The 19814-nt window shown below is 39.9% G+C and overlaps 1 protein-coding gene across 2 annotated transcripts in view; it reads right to left on the minus strand.

Moving 5' to 3' along the window:
• The window catches only part of CNTNAP5 (contactin associated protein family member 5), an 891734-nt gene that overhangs the window by 139103 nt on the left and 732817 nt on the right, over window positions 1–19814 (minus strand). For both annotated transcript variants that reach the window (XM_010342190.3, XM_074399829.1), the window contains exon 18: window positions 2574–2813. In XM_010342190.3, coding sequence (XP_010340492.1) covers window positions 2574–2813 — 240 coding nt within the window. The remainder of the gene's footprint in view (window positions 1–2573; window positions 2814–19814) is intronic.

Raw genomic sequence — 19814 nt, forward strand, 5'->3', positions numbered from 1 at the left:
AATTATCAAAAAGAGCATCAATATAATGAAGAATTTACATCAACTAATGGACAAAATAGCCAGCTAATGGCAGTATTAAACTCATGTATATTATTATTAATTCTAAATTTAAATTGACTAAATCCCCCAATCCAAAGACAGGCAATTTGAATAAAAAACTAAAACCCATCAGTATGCTGCATCCAGATCCATCTCACATTCGAGGATACACAAAGACTCCAAACAAGGGATGGAGAAAGATTTACCAACCAAACAGAGAGCTAAAATAAATAAATAAAAAGCAGAAGTTACAATTAAGCAACAAAGATCAAAAGAAGCAAAGAAGGACATTATATAATGATAAAAGGATCAATGCAACAACAAGAAGAGCTAAAGATCCTAAATATATACGCACCCAATACAGGAATACGCAGACATACAAGACTTATAAAGAGACTTGGACTCCCACATAATAATAGTGGGAGACTTCAACATTAATATTAGACAGATCAATGAGACAGAAAATTAACAACGATATTCAAGACTTGAACTCAGATCTGGAACAAGTAAATGTAATTAACATTTATAGAACTCTGCACTTTAAATATACAAAATATACACTCTTATCAGTACCACATCATATCAACTTAGAAGTTTAAAAGAAATCTTGGTTGGCTTCTTGTTTGCTATTCTCTTCCCTCATTTTCTTTCATGTCTCCATTATTAAGGACAATTATAGGCATACCCATATTTAGACTGCATTCTAGCTCGGGCAATAAAGCAATACCCCCATCCTCTCTCCTTCTTCCTCTTTCTCTTTCTTCTTCTTCTTTATTCTTTAAAAAAAAAAAAAAAAAAAAAAAAAAAAAAAAAAAAAAAAAAAAAACAGACAATCCGATAGTGAGTTTCTCAGTTCTCTGCAAAAAAAAAAAAAAAAAAAAAAAAAAAGAGGCAAATAGGTATTGGGATTAGATTGATGGTTTAGGGTTAAAAGTTTTAAACATAAGGAATCACACATATTTCTCTGGGCAGAGAGATCAGGTAAAAAAAAAAAAAAAAAAAAAAAGAACAATATGATCTACGAGATCTTTGAATAATTTCCCTAGAGAAATGCAGAGAGGTCTCCTATTAACTTTCTTCCAAGCAAAAGACTTGGGTAGAGTTACTGAGAATTCTTGTGCATCTCAGTGTGTGAGTCATGAGATTTATTCTGTTTGTGCTCCTACTAGTGTGTGGGACAGTGCTAAGGTAGCATTCACACTTCTCAGGGGAAGTTGCTCAGAGACCTCTTCCAGTGTGAATACTTAGCAGCACTTTGCTTGTTTAGCTCGCAATACAAGCCCTTGGAATGCAACCTGTTTTATTTTAAGCTCCCACGTATTTAGCCCTAACATTTTTACCATTAATTTTCTCCCAAGAAGCCTAACATGCTCTTTGGCAATAATAAGTAGGTAATTCAAACTAATTGAGGAGAAGGTACCTGTAAGAATGAATGGAGGGCTTAAATTATAATATCCTTCTGAGAAAACAGTGAGTGCTTTTTCCCCCTCTTTTGTCTCTAAGCTCCAACTGCAGTAAGATGGACTAAGTAAGCCATTGTTTTGTAAAGGTGCTTTGAAGATGTTCTTTAATGAATAGAGAAAAATTACTTATAATTGCAATGATTATTTGTTTGTAAATGGTATCTCAAAATGATTCAAGCATTTTGTTTTAATAATTCAAATGCAGCTTCTGAAATATTGTTTACATTTACTGAACAAACTTTTTTCCAGCAGCAAAATAAACTTAAAATACTGCAAAGATTGAGAGTACACCAAATCTTTTTTCTTATGTTTGAAAAATACTACATATTTATACTCAATATTAAAATTTTCTAGTCTCTTGAAGTATCTTAAATTTATCTAGAGAATTCAACGATCCTCATTCCTTGTCCAAGGTGTATATCCATGATTTTTTCTTTGTATCAATGTAAGTAATTCATAAGATTGTGAAGGGGTGTAGAGAAAGCCCCAGGGCAGAAATTTTGACTTTCATGGGTGTTTAAGTCCCAGCCCACCGATGAACTAAATATGAGCCTTCAGACAGCGCTTTTAAAGCTTCAGACCTTCACTCAGATCACCTGCAGAATAGAGAGATTTCACCAGATACATGATACTGTGTTGACTAATTTACCCTTACCCTCTTTGTTGTAAAAATAATCTAAGATAGCTTAAGTGTCTCTAAGGCGCCCCAGAGCAAGATTCCACAATTGTTTGATTACATTTGTGAGCTGAGGGATTGGAAGTGGAAATAGCAATGGGGTCACTAACAATCTAGCCAACAGCAGAAATGTGAGTTCACCTCTTTCCCTTCTCAACTGGCTTTTTGGCCATGGGCAGGGTGTTTCCCTGTGATTGTCCGTCCAGTTCAGTGGCATTGCCGGTGCACACACCCAGTACCAACAAGTATATGTGATTACGTTGAGAAATTACGCAGACTCTCTAACCAGAGGAAGAGTAGATGACAAAGGCTGTCTCAGAGTGTGAGTATCACATGGCCCGGCCCGAGTGTGTAGGTGAGGCAGCACTCAGGAGAAACAGGAGCGCCTACCGTACCTTTTTTGCAAAAGGGCCCTTCATAAGGTGAATTGGTGCAATCGCACAGGTAGCCGCTGTGCTTCTCCACACACTTGCCGCCGTTGTGGCAGATGCTGCCGTAGCTGCTGCAGTGGCCCGGGCAGCCTGGCCTGACTCCAGACGTGACCTTGGCCCTCTCTTCCAGGTCCAGTTTCTGTCCATTCAAGTGTAAGGAGCGGATGCATCCTAGGAAACCTTTCTGTCTGGAAGACGTTCCCCCTAAGCGGTAAAATAAAGGAAATAAATGTAAGGTATTATAGGGCTCAATGCATTTAGGTTTAATGTTGGCATGGGTAAGAGTTAAATATCTGTTTGTTGTCATGCAGGGCTCAATTAATTTTTTCCTTAAAGTTTCCAGTGAGAGTTGGAATTCCGAAAAGCCCCCCAAAAACAAAATGCATGTCCTAGAAACATGGATGGAGCTAGAGGCCATTATCCTTAGCAAACTAAGGCAGGAGCAGAAAACCAAATACCCCACGTTCTCATTTATAATTGGAAGGCAATGGTGAGAACACTTGTACACAAAGAGGGGAGCAACAGACACTGGGGCCTACTTGAGGGTGGAGGGTGGCAGGAGGGAGAAGAGCAGGAAAAAATAACCGTCAGGTACTAAGCTTAGTACCTGGGTAACAAAATAATCTGTACAATAAATCTCTGTTATACAAGTTTACCAATATAATAAACCTGCGCGTCTACCCCCGAACCTAAAATAAAAGTTAAGAATAAAATGCATGTCCTTCTAGCTCGGGAACCCCTCCCACAGGCTCTTGCCATATACACACAAAAAAGTGAAAGATTATAGTTACTATATTTTACAGGTTTAAGAATAAAACTTCAGATAACCATGTTTATTGTGAAAAAAAAAAAAATGAGTTCCTACATAGTCTACAGCACACTTTCATCTGAAGTGGAAGGCATAGAGTGGGACTATCTTTTCTGGCAATGTTAGACAAAAGCTATTAAGTACACCAGCTTAGAAAACTTGAACAGGCTTCCTAATGCTTATGCAGGGCAGTGTCGTGCAGTGGAAGGTGAGTGGACTAGAGCCAAACAGACATGGGGTCAACTTCATGTCACTTGCTGATATATTGACCATGGAATTACCTAAGACTCAGCTACTTGATCTATAACATAAAAATCTATTGTGTGTGTGTATGGTGAGGCTTGGTTAAGATCATAGAATACAGTGTGGGCAGTGGTGCACACCTGTAATATCAGCACTTTGGAAGGCCAAGGCGAGCAGATCACCTGAGGTCAGGAGTTCAAGACCGGCCTGGCCAACATGGTGAAACCCTGTCTTTACTAAAAATACCAATCTTAGCTGGGCATTGTGTTGGGTGCCTGTAATCCCAGCTACTTGGGAGACTGAGGCAAGAGAATTGCTTGAACCTGGGAGGCAGAAGCTGCGGTGAGCTGAGATCACACCACTGCTCTCTAGCCTGGATCACAGGGTGAGACTCTGTCTCAAAAAAAAAAAAAAAAAAAATCATAGAATACAATACGTGTTCAATCACTGCTGCTCCTTGCCTTCTCTTGCACCTTCACAATGGTTAGAACCAGGTCCTTAATATATATGTGCTGATTAATCCTAGAGTTAATTCTTACATTATGACTTAGAAGACATTTATTTTTGCAGAACACACAATAGGCTTGTAACCCAACTTTCTGCTGAGGGTATATCTTGAAGCCTTCAGAGAGATTTGATATGTACCTTGAAAAATTATTCTAGAATCAGACAGATTTAATATTTCAGAGCATTTTGTTCCCATCAGAAATCCAGTCTTCCACCAGCCTACCCCTCTGCTATCAGGAAAATGTGTGTTGAGAGACAAGCTGGGAAATTAAGCTAAGTCCCATCTGAAGGTATTTATCTGGTGCTAAAACTCCTGGGAGAACCCAGGAGAGGCAGAGGTACAGCCTGGCCTTAAAGAACACAAGTTTTCTTTCCAATCCTTGGGCTCAAGTCTACACATATGGATGAGTGAAAGCCACACACAGGTCTTTGAGGTCTACCAGATGTACTAATGGAGGGGAGGAGAGGAAGAAGGGAAAATACCAAGGGCAGGGCCAGCTTGTCATTCATGTTCCGTACCCTTAGGGTCTCCCATCTGAGCCTCATTCTAGAAATTATTCCACAACTTTATTAAATCTTTGTCTGGCAAATGACCGGATACAGATGTGTTCCTATCAACATGGTTCAGATGAGAAATTGAAATGCATTATCTTAGACAGGGAACAGAAATGTTAAATGAGAAACAAAGCTCTAAGTTAAAGGAATGAATAGACAATTTAAAGAATTCCTGGCATTAGTCAGACTGGCCTAGTGATGGGCTTTGAGGAAGGCAAGGAAATAATTAGAAATGGGGAGGATGTGAGTGGGACATGGGCAGGGGAGAGTCGGGAGAGAAGGGCTATTTTTCCTAAATCCCATCAGGTCAGCAGACTCATAAATATATGTATGACATTCACTTGCTACATCCAAAGACATTTATCTTAAGGGATAAATCTAGTCTTGTATTCTGAAGTAACGATACCTAGAATACAATATGTGTTCAATCATCATGTTTTCAGTTCCCATAAGTGATACCCAAGCAGGCCAGGAGGCCAAACCCAAATTGCATTCTTCTGTCTGTCTCAATTTTGGTGAGTCAATCTCTTTAACCACAAGATAAATCAATTATAAACACAAGCAGATTATAGAAGGTTCATTATTTCTTTCCTAGAGAGATTGTGTGTAGGATAAAGAGGAGAGGATTTATGTAGTCACATATTTTGTTTGGTTTTCTTTTTCTTATTTTGTAATCACTCCCCATGGTGGATTTGAATAACTCTTCATATATCTTGTTAGTGTCATTTTTCTTTTAGCAGAAGTGAAGGATGCAAGATCTATTGCACAGTTTCTTGTGTGTGACTTAGTCAACAAGTTTATAAATGGAGATGACTGGGGTGGGTGGTTTCTGTGGCAAAAATGCACTCCTTAAAGTTTGAGACTTACAGAGCCTGGTGATGGTGCCACAAAATAAGGTGATCATTTCAATTACAGATGCTGACAAAACACAATGACACAGTGAGTTATGAACTCAATTGCAGTGACCTGAATTTCCATTTTTCCCTGGTTGTTTTAGTCTTTACAAAGGAGAAAACAATGAGTAAGTTTGTTTTTTCTTTATGAAGAGAATAATTTTTAAAAGCTGCCCTTCCTCCAACACACACACACACACACACACACACACACACACACGCACACACACACACACGCACATACAGAGAGAATAGTTGTTAGTTCTATGTATTCTCTGATGATATTTCCTACTATATGGAGAGAGTTTTTGGAGATGCGAATCTTCTGTAAAACCTTTTGTACAGGAAAGCAGCAGTGATCTTTCCTCATCCTCCTCGCTCATAGTCCTTCTCCCCTTCCCTGGTCCTGGAGCTTTGCCCTCCCTCTTTCAGAAATCTCTATTTTTGATTCATTTTGCTTATCCCTTTCTCTCCTTTCCTTCCTTCCTTCCTTCCTTCTTCCTTCCTTTTCTCTTTCTTTCTCTTTCTCTCTTTTTCTTTATCTTCTCCCTCCCTCCCTCCCTTCCTTTCTTCCTTCCTTCCTTCTTCCTTCCTTTTCTCTTTCTTTCTTTTTCTTTCTCTTTCTTTCCTTTCTTTCTCTTTCTCTTTTTCTTTCTTTCTTCTTCTCCCTCCCTCCCTCCCTCCCTTCCTTCCTTCTTCCTTCCTTCCTTTTCTTTCTTTCCCTTTTCTTTCTTTCTCTTTATCTTCTCTGTTCCTCCCTCCCTCCCTCCCTCCCTTCCTTCCTTCTTTCCTTATCTTCCTTGTTTCTATTTTATTTCTTCCTTTTCTTATTTTTGAGACAGGCTCTCATTCTATCATCCAGGCTGGAGGGCAATGGTGTGATCATAGTTCACTGCAGCCTCCATTTCCCAGGCTCAAGTAGCCCTCCTGCCTCAGCCTCCCAAGTGCTGGCACCAAAACACACACCACCACACCCAGCTAAATTTTTTAAACTTTATTATTATTATCATTATTATTATTATTATTTTAGAAGAGACAAGGTCTTACTATGTTGCTAACACTGGTCTCAAAACGTTGAGCTCAAGCAATCTTCCTGCCTTGGCCTCTCAAAGTGTTGGAATTACAGGTGTGAGCCACCACGCCCAGCTTATCTGCTTCTTTCGGTGCCTAGAGACAGGCTTTCAGTATATTCTCTGTAACCTGAATCCCTGCAACAACATGCTACTCTCAGCCCCCTGCTGCCATTTTGTGGCCAGAATTAATGCAAACTTGAAAATGTGATTCTGATACACATGTTTGATACCCTCCAGAAATTAGTCATTGTCCTGGGATCAAGCTGAAATTCCCTATCACAGCTGGCACAGCAAGGGAGACCTGGTCTCCCCTTACTTCACCGGTTTCTTTCTCCCACACTTCCTGCACTGATTTCAGGGCACCAAGCATTCTGGACCGCTGTGGCTCTCCAATGCCACATGGCCTGTCTAGACTTTGGACATCTCCATGTATGATGTATTTACTAGCATCTTATCCATCCCTGTGCACTCCACTGCTTGTCTGACCCCACCCCTGCAGTTGCAGACACGCTCACCTGAACTCATGTAAACTTATTATTTAGTCCTTCATCTTTCTACTCACCTACCATTTACTTATTTTAATTATTTGGCAATTTTTAAAACACAAAAAAAATACTTTAAAAAATTTTAGTTAGCTCCTCATCAAAAAATCAGAAGATCTCTTAACAATGAACCTGCTTTCTGGCATGACAGTTCTCAGCTTCACTAGGGTGAGCTCCTCTAAGATAGACCATGTACTCTCCACTTGGCTACAGACCACACTAGGATAACTTCATTCATTCATGTTGCCTTCCTGGCCACTGAAAGTATTTAGCTTTTCCCCTGTTCCTCTAATATACTTTATTTTTTCTTTTTTGCTTCTTGTATATAGTTAGTTCACTGTAATTTTAGAAGAACAAAAATCAGACACCATTATACTTAGAGAAGCTTAAGGGTTTCTTCTTCTTCTTTTTACCTTTTTATTTATTTATTTATTTTTTTTTTTTTCGGGGGCTCAGCCTTAATCTCTGAGCTCTTTGAGGACCAGAACAATGCCTCTGGTTCTATAAACAATATTTAAACATACATTTCTAGTTGAAAGCTAGAAACTTTATACTAAATTCATTGATTGTCAGTGGGAAAGAAGGTATTCTTCATATTCTTCACATTGCCTGATTAAGAAAACTTAACACCAGAGATTGCTTTGGCCAAAATCAGGAGTCAAAGAGATTTTATGTGGCAAAGCCTGGAGTCTCACTGGACCTGATGACCTTCAAAGCCTGCTTGTAGCTCCTTGCCTTAAAATTCTAAGATGAATATTAGACGATTTGGGTCAAAATCACAACTAAATGATTCTTCCACTTTCCTCCTCTTATCTCTTACATGTTTTCTCTCACCAAATAATATACTGGCATACATTTATCCTCTCAGCTTCTCTATCAGTCTTTTTGACAAGTTAGACCCTTAGTTGGCTGGCCTAGCTAGAAGCAATTTTGTGTGATACTCTTCAGTTGGCCCTTGGTATCAAGTGGGTTCTTTATGATGATGTTTCCTTGGACTGAGTATGAATCATCTCTTAAAAACTTTGCTATCATTATTCTAATCCTGTCTTTGAAAACCTCCATGTGTCATTTGGACGAATGCTCATTGCTTTCATAGAGGCATCTCAATTCCTTGTGCCCTCTTTGAGCACAAACATGGAGCCTCTGTTTCTCTCATGTGTGTCTGCTCTTTCCTGCAAATGCTCCAGCAAAACTCATTTTCAGAGAAGCCCCTGGAAAAACACAGACTGCATCAGATCAGGCTCTTTTTTCACAAACATTAGTACACCATCACCTTTCCATCCTCCCTTCGACCCTCCCACCCTTTCCTCCTGCGCTACTCTTTTTTTTTTCTGCCTTTGAACAGGGAACAGCTAGCTTGTTTCCTACTGAAGTTCTGCTGCATTTACCACCCAGATTTAAAAAAGCGGCAGACTGTTTGACTAAAGTGGCTGAAGGCTTAACATATACATGATGAATAAAAGCAAGTACTCAAGCCATCAATCGTCTTCTTTTTTAAGCCCTGTTTTGCAATTGGCAGAATCTTGGTACCAGGATGAAATCCTACTGGAGACTTTAATTTCAAAATGTGATTTCCTTAAGGATAAGACATGTATCTGGGTGGGTTTTGCCAGAGTGATTTCTTGCTCAGGAATCACTAAACACGCACCATTTAACAATACTGGTAGTATTAACTAGATGCCCAAAATGTAAAAATAACAATAGTGATCAGAACTAAGAATTTATTTCATATCAAATATTTTCTTTCTTTCTTTCTTTCTTTCTTTCTTTCTTTTTCTTTCTTTCTTTCTTTCTTTCTTTCTTTCTTTCTTTCTTTCTTTCTTTTTTTTTTTTTAAAAACAGAGTCTCACTCTGTTGCCAGGTGCCAGGCCGGAATGCAGTGGCACAATCTCAGCTCACTGCAACCTCCACTTCCCAGGTTCAAGCAATTCTCCTGCTTCAGCCTCCCAAGTAGCTGGGACTACAGGTGCGTGCCACCACGCCCAGCTAATTTTTGTATTTTTAATAGAGACGGGGTTTCACTATGTTGGCCAGGATGGTCTCGATCTCTTGACCTCATGATCTACCCGCCTTGGCTTCCCAAAGAGCTGGGATTACAAGCATGAGCCACTGCACCCGGCCACATATAAGATACTTTCTATATGCTTCATTCATTCAATCCTCACTACAAATTGTGAAATCCCAAACCAAATGCCAAATCCCCTCATTAAAGCATTGTTATTACTAGCTTTACTGCACTTTTTAAAGAAAATAGCTGAAAACGGAGCTCAGAGTAGGACTACAAGCAGAAATATTAATATTTAATTGGCTTTTTGAAATAGTTGTTACAGACTAGGGCAGGAAATGTATCACAAAAGAGAATGATAAATAATTCTATATGGGGAACTACTTATAAAATCTTTAAATCTTATGATGATGAGACAACTCAACTTCAATGACGTAGGCTGTTTTAGTACTGATTTAGTGTGTATGCCTGTTCTAGAACAAATGCAAAAGTGCACGTGAATATATGACTTGATAATTTTTCACAAACTGAACACACCCAAGTAACTAGCAACCAGATCAAAAGACAGAATTTTACCAGCAAACCAGAAGCTTCTTTCCAGTCACCAACACCCCCTTCCAAGGATACTGCTAACCCGTTTCTAAAATCAGAAGCTGAACATGGTTTAAATGGAATCATATTGCATGTACTATTTAGGGACTGGCTTCTTTTGCCTACCTTTATATTGATGACATTAGTCCATTTTAATAAAGGAAGCTGTACAGCATTCTGGCATAATAACCATTTCATAAATCACCTTCCTTTCTATTGTCAATGGGCATAAAGGGTAGAGGTTTTGGCTTTTATGAATAGTGCTGCTGTAAGTAATTTTCTATATTTATTTTGGTTCATATTTTCCATTGGTGTATACCTAGGAGTAGAACTGTTGGTCGTAGGGTATGCATGTGTTTGATTTTAGTAGATAATGTGAAACAAACTTCTTAACTATTCCAATTTATATTCCCACCAGCAGTAAATTAAAACTTTTTTAAAAAAAATTTAAAAGTTTTTTGGCCAATATGCTAAATGCCCATGATTACTTTATAAACTATAGATGAAGAAAAATGTGAGAATTGAACTAAAATTCTCTCGGCCATGGGATGTTTATTAGAAATCTGATTTACACTTTCCATTTCTATCTGCGGCTTGTGATTGGTCTGGAGTCTCCCCTGTACTGTGTTCAAACTAGACTTTTCCCACGTGTAAGGTCTACATGACCGTCTAGCACAGAAAAAGGTGTCAATTTCATAATACATAATGTTGGGGACAAGTTAGAATAACAATAATAACAAGGATAAAATATTAAAGTATCTAGAGGCTTTTAGTCTTTTGTGAACACAAAGCAAGCAGGATACGTTATCATCTGTATTTTCCTGCTGAGCATGCAGGCACCATCAGAGGTTAAATGGCCTTCAGGAATAAATGGAAGGAAGCAAGGTGGCTTTGCAGAAGATCAAAGAGGAGAAAAAATGAGAGCGAATAGACAAAAGGATAAAAAATGGTGGAACCAGAGGAAATGCGTAACACAATATTCTGTGACGGAAAGGGGAAAATTGAAGGCTTCAGAAACCCAAGACAGTGGAGGTGTTACAAAAGGGAAATGGAGCTCGTCACTCCATATGCACACATACACAACTGCTCCACTGTCCTCCACTATTGCTTCTGGAGCACACCTCTGGGCAAGGACTATGTCTTATTAGTGGGTGTGTGGCTGAGAACCTGGTGAGTTTGAATCTGCCCTTCAGGGCCACAACCTCATCCTGACAATGACACCCCACCCCCGTGTTTTGGATGAATTAATTTACCTGTGAAGAAGTGGGATGAAAGGTAGGAAAGGAAGGATCCTTGAGGATAAGAGTCTGGGGGAAAATGGTAGGGAATGAGAAGGAAAAGGGTACCCAACTCTGTCATGGATACAAGCACCATCTCACTATTTTAAGACACACCGGAGCTCAAAGCAGTGCTCCAGTGCAGTGCAGATGGCGGTGGGGAATGCAGTGTCCACACTGAGTACCCCAAGGAGACAGCAGGGCCCAGAAGGGGCCTTAGGTCCTGAGGTGTTTGGGCTTCAGGTGTGCTCCCAAATACCTAAATAAGTGAGCAACTGGCTTAGCGAAGTAAAAGATCTGCTTCCTATACACTGAGTGGGCACACAAGTGTCAAGCTGCCTTCCACGGACTAATTTCCTTAGACACTGTACTAACTACATATTAATCTTATTTCCCCAATATAAGAAAGAGAGAGGCAAGAAATAAATAATTACAGAACATAAGAAAAATCGAGTCTGAAACCGGCCTCCACATGGAGTCGGGAGCTGCATTCAGTTTTCCTTGCTCACACCCCCTTGAATACATACCACATACCACACATGAACGGCCTGCTGGAAAATCCAACTGACCTCTCCCCTGAGCCTGTACCTCCCAAAGAGCAAACGGATCTTATTTATCTCCATGACCCCACTTTCCCACCCAGGGCTGATAAAGCGTGCACTCAGGAAATATTTGCTCAGTAAATTATGGGAGGAAATGAATATGAATGGGGGAAAAAAGAAAGACACAGAAACGCAAGTGGAAGTGCAGAATCAGACCACTAGCTGCTTTCCCCCCATCCCACAAAATGCTCCAAACTCCACTGAAGTATCCACGGGCCTCCAAAGACTCACTCGGGCGACAGAGTAGGAAAGGAGGAAGTTGATCCCTGGGAGAATGAAGAATGAATTCTGCTAAAGAAAATCATTTCCATTTAAAACAATAACATAGTCTGGCGTTTTGCTACACTTTATTCTCAGCCCAGACCAAGAGAAGGGCAGTGGCTAAGGAAAAATCCTGACTCCCCAGAAGGCATTGCAAATGTGTGAGGAGTGTGGTCAGCTTTCAGTTTATTTCTGGTATCCTTGAATGACAAGTAAAGGTCCCGTTTCTGGTCTAAGCACATCCTCTCACTACCAGATCAGACATAATTCTTTGATCTGCAAAAACAGCCCAGAAAGGTCCGTCTTATTGAACAGATCAGGGGAAAATAATAGCTGTGAGAATGCAATTTAGCAATAACAATTCTGAAGAAGGCATGTATGAACCATATAGCAATTTGAAAATGTGGTTTTGAAAATCCCTTTACCTTTAAAGTTGATGGCTAAGAAAATGGCAAGAAACTTTCCCCTTTATAAGAACCTGCCTTCAGCTTTCAAGGCACTCACACTCCAGGTACACTGGTCTGTGGGGACATTTCTGCTGATTTGTGAGAAGAGGTAAAATCCATTGTGGGGAAGGATCTTTCCCCCAGGAGCCACTGAGCCAATTGAGTTTGTCCTTTAAATGTCAAATCCCCTCAGTTTCCAAAAGGAGTGTCTCATTGTTTCACTGTGGTGAGGACACAAATCATCTCACATTTGAAACAGTCTTTTGCTTGTCATTCTTATTTAATAACCCTTAAAAGGAGATCCCAAGTGGGACAGGGACATCTATTGCCGCATTCAGTGTTTGAAATTGATTTGCCAGGTATTGATTATTATTAAGCCAGTGGGCAGATGGAATCACAGAGGCGCTAAGTAAGTGGCTTGCCTAATTATCATAAAGCCACTTGTAGAATGGACAGCACTGGGAACTTTGCATTTATTGACTTTCATTAATTCATTAGATTTATATTGAACACTAAAGATATTAGAAAACCTTTACTGATCCTGGAGATGTGAAGATAAATTAGACACTATGTCTTCCCACAAGGAAACTTCTAGAAGAGAGAGATGCAACAATTAGATCAGAATAATCAGGCGCGTTGTGTGTTCCCACAGAGACACGGAGGTGAACCAGAATAGATTCCCCCTAGAGGAGATAGGTCATCTGACTCATCAAAGTGTGCATTATCAATGAAAAGGAGTCTGTCAGGTAGATTGGGGGTGAGGGCAGGCCCATTTTAGTTTGTGTACAAGGACCTTCAAAGGGTAATGAAGCAAAACCATGCAAACTTGCTCTTAATAACCTATTAGCATTAAACAGTGTTTTGGAAAAGAAAGTGGGAGAGGAAGAGGCATTATTTTATAGATAATTCTCAGGAGAAATGAAAAATACATTTCACTTAAGAAAATCAGGTTGATTTTAAAGAAGTGTGTGTGTGTGTGTGTGTGTGTGTGTGTGTGTGTGTATGCACGCGTAAGTTGCATGAAAAATGTATCTGTTTCTGTCTCGGCTTGGGTTCACCAGAAAGCAAACTCTGAGATGAAGCTAAGGGTGCAGGATATTTTTAGGGAAACCTTGGACACCATACTTGTGATTGGACGGAAGGAAAGGAAAGTAGGAATTGGCAGAGGAGAAGTGAGCTGAGGTACAGGTCCAACATCAGCTCGGCACAGTCCCACCAGGAGCGCTGGAGCCAGAATGAATAACAGAGATATTCCTTCTTATGAACAATGATTGTACCTTTGCACCCTGGCTCAGTGAGTCACTGGATGTGAATTTCCCTGGGAAGGACATGACCTTGGTCAAGGCTTTCTCCGCAGCTGAGGCAGTTTCTGAAGCTGCAGACAGATGAAGACTGTCCACCAACCCCGCTTTCAGGTGCAGGGCAAGTGCTTCCTTGAAGGGAAACCAGGGCAGAACATCACAAGGTCTACTACAGCTCCCTAAACCTCCTCACACGTGGAAGATGAGCCTGAGACCTGATCCGTATTTACCCTGAGACATGGGTGATAATGCTGGAAGCCGAACTGGAGTATGGCCCTTCCTGCCTCCTCTTCTATAAAATCACCGTACCTACTGAAGCAGCTTTGAATCCATATCCCTTTCTTCCAGGCTCATAAGAAACCTTTTTTTTTTTTTTAACGTGTCTCTATTTGTCACAATCCTTTTAAGCAGAATGTGACTCGAACACTACATTTCCATTCAGAATTCTCTCTCTGAATTATTTTTGAACAGCTTTACAACATGCCTACTTTGGCTTCTTTTTTTTTTTTTTTTTTTTTTTTTTTTTTTTTTTTTGAGACAGAGTGTCTCTCTTGTTACCCAGGCTGGAGTGCAATGGCGCGATCTCGGCTCACCGCAACCTCCGCCTCCTGGGTTCAGGCAATTCTCCTGCCTCAGCCTCCTCAGTAGCTGGGACTACAGGCACGCACCACCATGCCCAGCTAATTTTTTGTATTTTTAGTAGAGACGGGGTTTCACCACGTTGACCAGGATGGTCTCGATCTCTCGACCTCGTGATCCACCCGCCTCGGCCTCCCAAAGTGCTGGGACCTAGTTTGGCTTCTAATTTTTCTCCTCTGAACAATACTTTTCTTTGGAAAACAAACCCCCTTTGGAGAGTTTCTTCCATTAAGTTGCTTCTTGGTTTATGAAACTGTGCTCCTGTCTTCTGGCTCAAGTGTGGGAGATCCTCAGACCCACACTGACAGGATTGGCAGGATGATCAAACTTGGTGTGGGTATTGATGAAGATGATCTCACTGCTGATGATGCCAGAGCTGCTGCAACTGAAGCAAGGCCACCCTCGAAGGAGATGATGACACGAGGATGCAGACAAAGCTTTGGCTGAAGCATGGTTTGTGCGTGTGTTCAGAAGAAACTTGATAACAAGATGAGGAAAGTGTGACTCTGCCAGCAGCACTTACTGGTGGTTTTTCATACATCTTCCCATCCACTGCTCTGCCCAAAGTCTTTCTCTCCTCCTCCTCTGAGTCATCTGCTCTGTTTCCACAGACTCGGAGAGATGGAAACCAGATCACAAAGCTCTAGGCAGTGTTGCAGCCTTACCCACCTCTCAGGTTTGCTGTTTTCCAGCCGGGAGCTTCCTTGTGGCTACTCAGCATGTCGCCGTCACATTAGCTCCAGGGCAGCCTGACCTGTCTCCTGTGATCGCCCCTCAGATTGGGTCCTTGAATGCCCAGAGAGAACTGTTTTATTGTCCAGAAGGCTCTGCATGCAGTTTCTTTTTACAATTACACTGCCAGTTTCACATAAATGATGCTCTTCTAATGATTTCTTTCTTTACTGAGTTATAAATGTTGACAAGTGGAAGTGCCAAGAGAATCAAATTACTGCTTCTAACTTTGAGTTTTTGAGAGATCTGAAGCTTGAGAAAACGATACCATGCTGCATTCTCCTTTAAAAAAGACGGTATGAGTGTACACACACATACATACACACACACACACACACACACATGCAAATACACACACAACACTCCATTCTGCATCAATTGCCCATTTTAATCCAACAGAGACCAAAAGATGATAAAATGACCTCAATGAAAGCAGAAGAGGTTGTCAATAAACATTTCAAAAATGCGTCTTAAATAGTAGGGGGCAATTTGGGAGGCTGAGGTGGGCAGATTGCTTGAACCCAGGAAGCAGAGGTTTCAGTGAACTGAGATCCTGAGATTGTGCCACTGCACTCCAGACTGGGTGACAGAGAGATACCCTGTTTCAAAAATACAAACACATACACATACACACACACACACATAAATACATATACATATTGTGTGTGTATATATATATATATAGCAGGTAGAAAACACTAAAATGGGTGTTGGGATGGGTTAAATGTATCCAATTCTCAAAGCTTCATGAAGAGACAAAGGTTTGCTAAAGGGTGATTTAATCATTAACTTTTCCTAAATATAAAAACAGAACCAATTTTTTTTCAAATATTTTTAAGCTCTAAGAATCTGATTTTGTGGAGCACTGGTGTTAGAGACAAACCCAGGTGTTCTTCATCGTTCTTTTCCACTAAAGACGCATTTTTGAGTGGCCACTGAATGCTTATGCAGCTACCGAGGCAGTCCCGGGACCTCCCTGGTAGCGCTCAGAGGTCTCTTAGCATCTTCTTAAACCAACCAGAACAATTTCCCTTATGCAATTATTAAGGGAACATCAGAAGTTGTATATTAATTTTTCCTGTGAAAATTGAAGTAAACAATATATTATTTAACTTTGAAAAAATACACTTTTATAGGGAATAGTAGACATAAACAGATTTATATAATGTCAAAAAGACAACTATTGTTTCTTTACCTTTTGTTTCATTATTGACATAATGATAATCTTCCTCCATGCATAATAGCTTTACGTAAAAATATGTTAACAGCTAATTTTCCAGTTATTTTTCAGTGTGAAGAGAATATAGATCTCTTCCTGTACTATGAGACACATGACATTAAGCCAAATGGAAAGCTCTACAGGCCCGCGTCAGGACAGCTATCTTCATGAAACACTCTCAAGCGTAAAATATAAGTTGCTATTCCAAGAGGAGACTGGGGCCACTTTGTTATGTGTTGCATTATGCCACAAATCAAGAATTTAGGAAGTGCCAGAGCACAAAATTAACACGTGCAAGCCAAGCCAGCCTGGCTTCACTCTTCACCTCACTGAATTTGACACGCTTCACCTGAAAATAGGAATAATCATTCTCTACCAGCCTAGAAGCAAGAACAGCAATTTTGGGGGAAATCTCTCCAAATGTTATGATTTATCAAGTCAGTGTAGCATTTTCCCCAGGGGATTGTAAGATTGGAGTAACTTCAGTTTATTTTGACACAAATAGTGCAGTTGGGCCAAGGAAAAAAAGATAGGTCTGTGGGGAAAGAAAAGTAGAAGAAAATAAAGTCATAAAATGAGGCTCACAGGCCCACATCTTCACAAAATTTCCACTCTGTAATTGCAGCATATTTTGAAAGATCTTGTGTTAGGTTTGGAGGGAATGAGATACTTTCTTTGCTGTTACCTACACACGGCATGATGCTAGGTGTGACAGTCGTTCCTAATTTATACATGTAGATAGCACATCTTCAAGTCTTAGAAGATCAATTACAGTCTCTTCATTTTCATTCTGCAGATACAGACAACAATATACTCATGCTGGTTATCTTTTCTACCCAGTGCCTACGGCTTGTTGGCATCTGACCTGGAACACGTACTCAGATCTTTCCATTTCACTTTCAGCAATGAGTACTGGCTCTTGGATTTTTCTTGCCTCTTCCTCCTATTGATGGACACATTACTGGGAAATTACAAAGCAGAAGGGGCAGTACTATTGACAGTTCCAAAGGTGAGAATGCCACATGCTTGCAGCATACGTTTCAGAAGCTGCATGTTATGAAGAGTCTCTTGCTCTGTTAAAGAAATGCGATTGGTGAGACTGCATGGCTGCAAATGTCCCTAACCATCATGGTGATATAACAGCCTGAAGTTAAAATATTGATTCTGGAAATCCAGCATGCATTGACTCATGTATCAGCATTTCAACCTGTCACATTCCAATGACAGGGGCAGTGCTAAGAGAAACATTCTATTCTAAAAACGTAGCCTCTTTCTGGTACTTAGGAAACACTCATGACCACAGCAGCTGTGCCAGGGATTACAATGCTGAAGGATGCTCCGTTTTGATTGAAAGATCCTTCAGTGGCCAGAGATATCTAGACAGACATATCCAAATTAATATTTAAGTAATGCTACACTCAATCTATTCCAGGAAAGACGCACATGCCAGTGATATCTTTTCCTGCCTAGCAAATATAAATATCCAGTGCTTCTCAGTTTCTGAACAATAGAGAATGCAATTGTTCATTCTGGTGACTATAAATAAGCAGGCCTTACTTATTTATCTATGTATTTATTAAACAATTGAATCGTGCAAGATGGAAATGTTGAGACTTCAGCTTTGTCGGCCACTTGATGTTTCTAAATGGGCATATCACTGAACTCTAAATAGGAAGATTCAAATTGAAAGACTACAATGCCTGACCTTCAACGTTTTTTCTTCTTTATGTACATTAAGGCAAATTCAATAAAGCAGAGTAACATCTGAGATGGGACTTATTCGAGAGAAACTTAAGAGAAGCAGGTGCTCTTGCTACAGTTGACCTTGGCTCCAGCTCCAGCAAGATATCTACTCCAGACCCACTGACATGCTCTTACAACTCATTGCATTTGTGATCAATTTAACTGAAACGTCTGCAGATAGAAATCTGCCATGAAACACAGCTGCCACCTTTCCCTTTTGCTTTGCACAAACTTTATCACATATCTAGTTCATATGATAATTTCATAGCTATATAAAATTTGCATGAAAGGGTAAAAAAATTATTCCATCTTTATATATACTTTTCAGCCAGAAAGATTCATAAATACTGCTTGAAGATAAATTAAACTTTGGCATGGAATATAATTTATGAAAATTGTGAAACACTTGACTTGATTCACCAAAAAATATATTAGATTCTGATGACTAGCAACCTTTCTCAGAAGTCACACATCAAAATGTGATGTAGAATTAAAGCAGCAATATAAATTTTAAAAATATTTTAATAGTAAATCATATCACATATATGGATTATTAAGCAAATGACTTGCAATCATAAAACTGTTTTAATTATTTATATCTTAGCTTCTGCTAGACCTATGGTACATGACAAACACAGAAAGAAATACGGCTCCTGTTGAGAAGAGAGAATATGAATCTTCACATTCTGTTACTTATTTTCTTTTAGCTCATGTGATTTTAGTGACTGCTTTCCTCAGAGTTAAAAGTTGCAAAAACCTAAATGTAAAGGAAGCAAGTAGGAAACTTTCATTGAGTGCTGATGGCATTTCATCACTAGCAGTAAAGCTATGTAGAGTGAGTGTTGGCAAAAAAATAAACAAAAAATAAACAAAGTTAAATCTGGGTAGACTGACAAATTCTGTTACTTATTTACATCACTGTTCTAAGCATCTGAAGTCAAAGTTTTATACAAAAGTACACTCTTGGTTTTGGTAGTATTGACAATATTTCTTAAATTTTAGAGCTTGATTTTGTATTTTAAAGCTCTACCTCCATTAATTGTTTTTTGATTACAGCTATAAGGCTGACCCTATATTACTCTATTATTCTCTCTCTCATCTGTCTCTCTCTCTCTCTCTCTCTCTCTCTCTCTCTCTCTCTCTCTCACACACACACACACACACACACACACTCCCTTATATTTAGCAAAATCTAAGAATTATGACAAGGGAATCAAAATGTCAACTTAAATGGAGTTAAGGCTCAAGCCCTGAAGACAGACTTCCAAAACCCCATGCTCTCTTCTCTGTGAAACACACACACACACACACACACACACACACACACACTCTCTCTCTCTCTCTCTCTCTCTCTCTCTCTCTCTCTCCTCAGAGGATGATGAGTTCCTTGAAGAAAAGTGACTCTGCTCGATTCATCTTTCAATACTCCCTATCTAACAAGATACCTGACCTGCTGTAGATGCTCAGTGACTACTAGTGGAATGAAGGAGGTGAGGGATGACTAAGAGAAGGATGCCTGGATGTTTCCAGGCCCCCACCACCAGCAGATGCCAGTTCAGATGAACAACCTGCATCAGGCTGATCCCCAGTGCTATGATTTCAGGGAGTATCAAAGAGACCACTGACTTAGAAAGGGATTATTCCTCTCCCCACCATGTCACTGATGACAGAAGTCCCTTTGAAATGGCTCAATTACCTGAGTACATGGATACCAATAATTATCAGGTGTGTGGCATCACTTGGAAGGTCAGCCTATGACTTAAGATTC

Source organism: Saimiri boliviensis, chromosome 5, assembly GCF_048565385.1.
Source record: "Saimiri boliviensis isolate mSaiBol1 chromosome 5, mSaiBol1.pri, whole genome shotgun sequence".
Lineage (NCBI taxonomy): Eukaryota > Metazoa > Chordata > Mammalia > Primates > Cebidae > Saimiri > Saimiri boliviensis.